This window comes from Silene latifolia, chromosome 5 (assembly GCF_048544455.1).
Source record: "Silene latifolia isolate original U9 population chromosome 5, ASM4854445v1, whole genome shotgun sequence".
Classification (NCBI taxonomy): domain Eukaryota; kingdom Viridiplantae; phylum Streptophyta; class Magnoliopsida; order Caryophyllales; family Caryophyllaceae; genus Silene; species Silene latifolia.
Window position 1 is genome coordinate 49,907,934 of NC_133530.1, and position 9,496 is coordinate 49,917,429.

At 30.6% G+C, this 9,496-nt stretch overlaps 1 protein-coding gene across 6 annotated transcripts; it reads right to left on the reverse strand.

The window, feature by feature from the left end:
* Positions 1-245: 245 nt before the first annotated feature.
* LOC141657381 (rho GDP-dissociation inhibitor 1-like) lies at positions 246-9,230 on the reverse strand. Of its 6 annotated transcripts, none has more exons than XM_074464595.1 (5): positions 8,844-9,230; positions 8,584-8,650; positions 8,229-8,450; positions 883-1,007; positions 246-512 (listed from the first exon to the last, which is right to left on the reverse strand). In XM_074464595.1, exons 1-5 carry the CDS (start codon positions 9,138-9,140, stop codon positions 432-434), a joined length of 792 nt encoding a protein of 263 aa, XP_074320696.1. In that variant the 5' UTR covers positions 9,141-9,230; the 3' UTR covers positions 246-431. The 6 variants fall into 6 exon arrangements, with proteins under 6 accessions (XP_074320696.1, XP_074320695.1, XP_074320692.1 ...); XM_074464594.1 differs by having other exon boundaries at positions 8,229-8,453; XM_074464591.1 differs by having other exon boundaries at positions 8,575-8,650.
* Positions 9,231-9,496: the final 266 nt, after the last annotated feature.

Sequence of the window (9,496 nt, forward strand, 5' to 3'; positions counted from 1 at the left end):
CTAAGGCAAGAATAATACACAAAATATATCGAGAATATTAGAGACTTGTCATACAAGGACTCTATATCGAGAATATTCTTTCAGGAATCGAGCTTAATTGTACTGAATTAAGTGAATTGAATTGAAATTTGTTGAAATGAATAGAGCTAAAATAAAAGATAAAACGTAAAATCGATTAACTACTCATATGCTCGGAAATACACACATTATTTGAGAGATCTCACACGAGAATTATTCTTCGTGGAATCGAGAAAGGGCCATCTAGCGATACTCTTTCATTGTCCACAAATACGAGTACATAAGTCAATTTTGTTCAATACATGGACAATAACTAGAGTTTGGATAAAAACATTAGATAAATAAAGAAGAGCACTAATTAGTTGTTTTACACAGATCTTAGATCAAATTGCAGAAATAATCAAATTCTAACTCTATTCTCTGGCTCCCCAATCTTTTCTGATGTCAAAGTAGTAATTGGTGTCCAAATAGCAATTGCCATCATCGTCTACAAACTGTTTAATTACAAATAGATACACCAAATTAATATGACATGATCAAAACATGCACAAATCATATTAAAAAAAAGGGTTAAGAAATCAAAAGAGGAAATAAATTTTTAATATAGGCATTAATTATATTGGTTAATGTGTAATTTAGTTCTTAATTCCTAAATTAATACCCAAATTAGAAGGTATTTAATGGTTAAATACAATTTTAGTATTATAGTGATTGATATTAATTAATGAGAGCTGATTTTCACAGCACATTTTACTCATCACGTGTAAATTCCAATATTAAAGGTATGGTAAAGAGTAAAAAGTGAAGTATGAAAATAAACTATGATCAATAATTTATGATGATGGTTAGAGTTAATGAGATTACCTTAGATTTAACAAAAAAAGGTCCTCTAGCAAAAAATCCAGTAGGGGTGGTTCCTTCTTCCAATTCATAAACATATGGTTCTTCACGAGGGGTAAATGTGCCTACCATCTTCTTTGTTTGGTGCACTGCAATAATTCCCATCAGTTTCCATATTTTCTTTTTAAAATGTGATTTTCACAATCAATAACAGTAAGTAATCACCTCACCGCAATATATGTTAACTACAGTATAATAATAGTTCATACTCATTAAAGATGTCCTTGGATACCCCTTGGACACCAAACCTAGTAGTGATAATTATTCAAGAAATTCGAGAGGGCCCAATAATTCAAATATGACCCGTCATAATTAGGATAACATCACAACCTTTTGTCGATGGTGCTAGGTAAACTCTGAGTACACATAATTCTATAAAAATCACGTATATACAGTAAGTCACTCTTTTTACCATGGTGACTTTGACTTAGCGAGCTATGCCAACTCATACAGAGTTGAAAACTTCAAATATAAGACGTAGGAGCTACTGGCTCATACTTTAACCAACTATGCCAACTTATACGGGCGAGTATAATACTAGGGCAGAGTATGGATCGGGTATTTGATCCAAAGTGCTAGTTCGGATCGGATATCCATATTAAAAATCCTGAAATTAGATATCCAATATCCAAACCAAATGTTTCGGATATCCAATGTTCGGGTATCCAAAATAATCGGATCGGATGCGGATATCCATCGGATATCCATACTTTTGAATCAATATCTATCTATATTAATAAAGGAAGCTTTTTTCGAGCGATTATAGAGACTCCAACTCTTACGAACTACCTAAAATATTTTTTAATACAAATATTTTCAGAGATAATAATGAAGATGTAAAAAATGATTATATATTATTGGAAAAGATAATAATTTGTCACAGCATAATATGGAACCCGACGATAAAAAAAGTGTAATGCTAATAAAATTCTACTGAATCTACCCTATATTTGTGTTTCTCTCATATACTCCGTAAGAGTTTTGTTTGACTTCAAACAACTAACATACCTATAAATAAGGTTTATACAGGGAGCTTAAAGGTTGACTTTGTTTTCCTTTAGATTTTCCAAATTTTTCACTAGCATGTTAGATTGAAACTAATTGTTTTTTATTTGCTTATTTGTAGGTATGATCTTTTTCGGAAGGGTGTAAGCATTGGATCAGTATCTATACTAAGTACGTATTTTTTGAGTAATTACAAAGCGTCCAAATTTTCGAAGCCAATAATTCTATTATTTTTTTCATTTGTTATATTACTCTAATATATGCGTATACTTATTTTAATATTTGTAGCTTTAGATTTTTTTTTTCCTTTTTTTTATTACTAATACGTGTTTTGTTGTTTTCCAGTTATGGCTATAAAAGATCTACCGATAACGAAGCTTCAGAAGCCACTTTCTTCAGGTGGCCAGCCCCAAACCCTTTCGCTTTTAAATAGTAATTACGCCATATTTACCCAAACAAACAATTTAGAAAAGCTAAGTTTTAGCATTTGGTTATTGGAAGAACTATAGCTTATGGACTTACAGGTATCTTTTATGACTCAGTGTATCCTAGAAATCTGAAAATAGTAGAGTTATTATTGTACTTCAATTTGATAACTAACCGTGCAAACATTACTATATGTCTATAAGTAGTTATCGCGTGAGAAGGTCTTAATTACATGTTAAGACGGTTTTATTATATAGAAGTACAACTCATTTGTTAACATATATGTTCTTTAAGACCGTACATATTCGGATTATGGCTTAAGTATTGATGATCGACACAAAATTCGTATGAACATGTTTTAAGTGTCTAACTTTAAATGTAGACACAATTACTTTATTATTTTAAATGAACCGCTTTCTTCAAAGTCTCTCTTGAGACTATGTTTCCGTCTTAACTACTAAAGACTTAGAAAAGTATAACTTTCACAAATAACTTTGAACAATATATTAGAAACTCTAAATTACAAACTACCAAATTTTAAGTACTTAAACTTAAGTTATATCCTAATTGTAAGAATACATATAAGCACACTTTGCAAAATTGCCAATTAGAGAGTTGAAGGGAGTCCAACATGATCGCATTCATATGTACGCACACATTATCAAATTCTTAAACTAATCAAATTTTACTCGCGGTTGGATACTTTTGAAGAGACTTATTTAGTTCTATTGTTTTTTTTATTATTGTTTGAACAAATTGATCTAATAACAAATATTCGATACACCATAAATTATTGAATTAAGAAAATAACCGACCTACACTATGAAACGCTTTTGAGCAATTTTACAAAGTCCAAAGCTGATAAAGTACATGACCGACCTACACTATAAAACACTTTCGAGCAATTTTACGAAGTCCAAAGCTGGTAAAATACTAAGAATTGAGAAACTCGAAACTGTTTGAAATTGTGTAAGTATTATATTATTATATACTCCGTATAAGTAATACATAATGACAGATTTATATGTTACAAAAGCCAATCATGCATAGTTCGTAAGTTCGTACTCTGTACTCCGCAGTACTCATAATTCTATCAATAAGTCTCTTTTAAGACGGATATTAAGATTGAAAAGGGTCAAATATTTGCCACTTAAATAGATAAAGACAAGTTTTTTTGCTTATATCTAGACATTTTATTTTTGTCTTACGTATAAAAGTGGTAATGATTTAACACGTCTTAAAAAGCTTAAGACGGATAAGAATTTGTGTAATTTGGATATCTGTTTATTGTGATTCATTGGCCTTTTAAATGAAAGGCGGCGACATTTGTTTGGGATCGGACACTAAATGCAGTCATTCGAATGGTCAAAATATGCATGAAAAGAAAAACATTATTAGGAGTATTATTTAGTCAAAGGTTAAAATACAAATAAAAAAATTTAAAAAATTACATCCTTCATTATCCCGACTGAAAGTAATATACTCCTAAATCAAATATAGAGAAAAGGTAAGTTAGAGTTGAAAATTTAGGAGTAAACTTCAAATAAATGATGTCAAATTCTGAAATTTAACCTATAGATTTTTTTTTTTTTTTTTTTTAATGTTTAAATTAGTTTTTTCCTAGGCAAGACAAATGCAATTTCGTTAGGAATATGATCATCGTCACGTGATACTTGATGTTGACGGAACCACGTTGTCAGACGAGTTTATAGTTAGCTTCGTATATCATCATGCACGACCGACTTATTTTTTTTTTTAATTTTTTTTATGCAGTTTTTGTCATCAATAATTATTGTATAAAACAATTTTACACAATTATGGTGGATATATATTCCTTTGTGTTCTGATTTGGGAGTATGTCTTAAAGAACAAAATGCGTAAGAGGATACATACGTTTAAAATGTCTTGACTGATTCAGATTGTGAGCATCTACTTTTCAATTTATGTAATTGAGAAACACATAAATCCTTGATATAGCAGAGATAGATTGAAAGCCATTACTAATAGGCCCGTGCATCGCACGGGCATTAAATCTAGTATATATATAAAAGAGACTTTTTTCTGGCAATTCTAGAGACTCCAACTTTTTAAAATTACCTAATTAATTTTTATTTAAGATAATATTATGTATAATTATCCCAATATTTATGCAAATTCTATCTACATACGATTTTATTAATTTTTATTTAAAATAATCTATCTATTCTAGAGACTCCAACTTTTTAAAATTACCTAATTAATTTTTATTTAAGATAATATTATGTATAATTATTCCAATATTTATGCAAATTCTATCAAAAGTCATCAAGATTAGGCATATGTACGTATGCTTCCAAACTTTTCTATCTTAAAAATTAAAATTTTTAAAAAACAAGAGAGTTTTATTGCTCTTCGAACAAGTCACTGCCTATATATAAAGAAGGTTTATATATGTACAAATCACTTACCAAGTTGATTTTATTCTCTATTGCTTTTATGTTTTTCTTTTATAAGACCTTACGTTATTTTAATCATGTCTTTTACAATACTACTGTCGTAGTCTATTTGCAAGTTGCTTCTTTTTTATTCACCATCCATTCATCATATTCATTTATTGTTTTCTGTTCGCTTATTTGTAGGTCCTTGATTTTAATGATCTTTTCCCGAAGGTCGTAACGATGGATCAGTATGACTCTATGAGATGAAGGTATATGTGATACTATGACGTAAAATCTCTAACAAAGTTATAATCGTGGTATGTATCGTGATTCTGTAAGACTTCTTTACTAAAAATTAACCAGATATTTCAGATCGAACTCCCACATACCCTATATTATATATAGGAGTACTCCGTATAAGCTAAGCAATTTAACGGTAATTTGGTATCTAACTCTTATTATTTTTCTCTAAAATTCTAGAGTTACATAAAATAGGGGCCTTTTGTGTTTGGTATCAAGTATTTTTACTTAGTTTGATTCATTTACAAGTTTATTTTTTTTAACTTACGTCAAAATATTATTAATATTGTTATCATGGACTCCGTATTACATAATGATCTTTTTATTGTATACTCTATGAGCAATTATACTCTACGTATAGTTTATGGGATCATGAGACGAGATTAAGTTTATTATACGGGCTAATGAGTTTTTAGTAATGGATAATTAAAATAAGAAAAATACTTATAGTTGTTTTTAAATAGTCATTACAATTTAATCACCGCTTAGTCTTTGATATAAATTATAATTGAAACATAATATATTATGACACAGGGACATAATTGTGGTAAGTGATTTTGCTTGACGGTGAAATAAGCTTTGAAAAATCCAAGTATGAACATATATAGTACGTAACTTTTTTTTTCTTACTTAATGTGAGAAATTTTCGTTATGTAAGAGTTTGATAATATTAGTTTATCTTCTGTTGGTAGATTATTGCCTAATAAGCTGTACACAAGCTTGCACATGCGCTATTCCTTGGTATTGTAAGGTTATTAGCCTTTGAGAAGTCCGAGTCATGTCAAAATATCTTTCATTTTTAAGAGAGTTGTTAAAAGATGGATGTAAGAATATATTGAATCCCTCGGTACGCCAACTCCTTTTTATATGGAATTCATATTTGCAATTTGCACAAACTCTATCATATGGGTGATGTCTTACAACGGACGGCGGCAGATTTCGTCGGTAACCGTTTCAAGCAACCAATCAACAACTCTATCACCGCCAGACGCAACAACAACCACCCTCCAAATTTAATTGTATGTGGGGTAGAGTGTTTTGTATGGTTCAAAATCATTTTTTTATTTTTTGTGCAAAATGAAAGGGGAAGAAATGAGTGAATAGGAGGGATTATGTGGTTTGAAAAACCAAATATCCGATATCATTGGTTTAAGCTAAAACCAATCTAAATATAAGTGAATTGATCTTTCTACGTTAATAAACTAAATATAAACGAGTTAAAAAAACAGGAAGAATCATTAGAAAAAGATAAGTCTCAATTTTACGTTAAATGTTTAACCAAAAAAAAAATACTTTAGAAAGAGATTGATCAAAGATATACACGAAAGGGTTACACGGTTGCAAATTGACTGATTCTAATACTACAACACTCCAATATTTGTGAAGCTTTTTGAGTGCTCTTATTAAAAGTATGTAAAAATTGCATATAAAATTAGTAGATAAATAGTTATATACTCCCTCCGTCCCGGTTAATTGTTGTCCTTTAGTTTTGGCACAAAGACTAAGGAAAGAGGAATGTGCCAATTACTAAATGACAAGTGGAACAAATTGAGGGTGAATGATCAAATTGCTCATCAAGTTCATTCTTAAAATAGAAAGGACAACAATTGACCGAGACACCCCAATATGGAAAAGGACAACAAATGACCGGGACAGAGGGAGTACTATATAATCAAAATAATAAGACTCTTCTCCCTAAATTTATTTAATTTAATTAGGATTTGAAAACGTTGTAGATCAATAATTACGTCGACGAAATAACATTTCAAAGATTAGCATTTTTTAATGAATTTCGGGGGAACAGAACTTAAACGACATAAATTCAAGGTGTCTTATATAGTCTGGAACTACAACAGACGGTCCGTTCCTACATAAAAACTACAAACAATCCTTACCAGAATTGAAAACCTAGCATAAGTTATAGGTAAGGTAAAACTCTAAGTAGTATACGCGCTGGGCTATGGTTCGAGAACTTAGTCGGACACGCAATATAAGATATTGCATAAGAAAGCAATACGACTAAGAAATCTAAACAAAACTGACAATTTAATATGACATTGACCGAGAAAGATTAATTGGAAATATAATAGTCGTAGTTGCATGGCTACACTACTTGGGACAATTTACATTATGAAGCACCAATTTCGGTTCAAATTTGGAAATATTGGATTTCCAATCGTCATGAACTGCATAAAAGTCATGATAAATCAAATTCTTCTATTATATTTGTTATAAAAATGTTTTCAAAGCAACAATTTCTAGATAAATATTTAGAAATTATTTTTGATATTACCCGGCCAACGGCCGGGCATGAAATTGCTAACTTAATTTACAAATTATTAAATTATATTCCATTAAAAAAATTATCTATAAATTTGAAAAGTGGAAACTTAAAGGATAAAACTTTAAAATAATTTGTAATTATCCTCTTATTCTAACAAATTATAATTCTTATTCCTAGAATTTTTACGTAAACGTACTTCTTAATCTTATATAAAATTAATAAGATAATATTTTCTTAATCTTATATAAAATTAATAAGATAATTTTTTGAAAAGAAAGAAACTTTATTGAAAGGTGTTCAAATTAATAAGATAGGAATATTTATACGGAGTACCTTCTTTGAGTAATTTAAATACAACTTTTACGTATAATTCAAAATGATATGAAAAGGTCTAAACAATTAGAGGAATGACAAATTTGAAACCCGTGCAACGCACGGGCACAAAATCTAGTTTACTTTAAAATTAAGTTTGAAACACGATTATATTCATAGTCTTACATGATGATTTTCTTTAGTATTCTTATTCCAATGTTCTCGACATAAAATTTAAGTACCATCTAGATATTTCTCTAATACTAATATTTTAAACATTAATTAAGTTGTTATATCAAATAAAATTTTATTTTCTCGAAATTATACTAGAAAACTATAGTTTCGGATCGGATCGGATATCCAAATGTTTTAATTCTAATATCCATATCCAAACCAAAACCAAAGATTTCGGATCAGATATCCAAACCAAACTTAACTTTCGGATCGGATATCCAAACATTCGGATCGGATACGGATCAGATATCGGATCAGTTTGGATAATCGGATTTTTTGCTCTGCCCTATATAATACGTAATTGCTTAGAGGCAGGGGGAGTGAAGAAGTACCTCTAATACCAGATTTCCAAACCATGTAGGTATACTTGAGGTTATGAACAGTGTTGCCAGAAACAGTTAAATGGAATTTGATGCGGTATTTGCTTCCTTCCTTGAGACTAAATAATGTAGCTTTGGACGTCGTTGCAGGAAACGGAATTGGCAACACTATATCAGCTCTACCAGGAGATATTACTGACAAACTCAATATTTGAACTTGTGCTTCTTTGCTGCCTGCTAATTCATATCATCAACCAAAGAGAAGAAAAAAAAAAGTGTGATGAGTATCAACAAGGATAACAATCTAGTTTGTTCAATACTTACAGTCGAGTCTGAGTAACATCATAGGCAACATTACCTTCATTACCTTCAGTAACTGATACTTGAATGCTACTTGGTATCTGCTGCTTCTCACTACTTAAGCTTTCGTCAGCCTCCTTGAAACAAAAACAGAAAAACATTAAGACTTTAACTAAAAAGAAAAAATAAATAGCCGAATAGAACACCTAGACAATGTACTAGTATGGTGGAGTATGGTGTCGCCGCATACTTGGAACAGAGGTTAATTATGTGACAATCAAAGCAAATTGAAGAACAAAGATTACGAAACAGGAGGAGGTAAGTTACCTTATCATGTTTTCCAAGCTGCTTGTTGCTTCCACACTTGGGATCAACATTACTCAACTCCACATTAGATTTCAAACAAGCATCACTATCTATTTCCTTCACTTGAGGGCCATTTTCTTCATTATGCCCCTCTTTTTTCCTAATTTCTTTCCTCAAATCCTGACCCATCTCTGTGTTTTCTCTCAACTCGCAACATAAGCTTTCTTTTTTACTCATTTTTCGCTCTTCCTCTTTCATATTTGAAGATAGATTGTTGGTGTTGTTCAAAGTAGGAAGAGCTTCAACTAGGGTGGACATTCTTCTTAATTAACTTGGACGTACACTTTCTAATTTACACAAACAAGAGTGTGTATTCTTGTATGCTACAAACTTGATATTGGCCTCTATATATAAGCCTTAAATTGCTAGATTTGGGATATATTTTATTACGGATATACGGCGTATTTCTTTATTAGACTGCTTGACAATAAGTTGTGTGAATGTTGTATGTTTAAGGGAAATTGTGAGGTTTGTAAAGAATACAAGTTCTTGTTTGAGACGGGCATGTTAGTCTCAAACTTCAAACGGGTCAAATAGTATACCTGTGACAAAAAGCAAAATGTCTGGTGACTAATGAAAAGCTTATCTCGCCTCACCTTAATCACCTATCTAAG

Bases quoted from the DNA above. Each gene is read 5' to 3' on its own strand.
- LOC141657381 (XM_074464590.1), bottom strand. From the start codon at position 9,140: ATGTCCACCCTAGTTGAAGCTCTTCCTACTTTGAACAACACCAACAAT. The intron at 8,654-8,843 runs GTAACTTACCTC...TTTTGTTTCAAG, and splicing joins AGCTTGGAAAACATGATAAG to GAGGCTGACGAAAGCTTAAG. The intron at 513-882 runs GTAATCTCATTA...GTAATTAAACAG, and splicing joins CTTTTTTTGTTAAATCTAAG to TTTGTAGACGATGATGGCAA.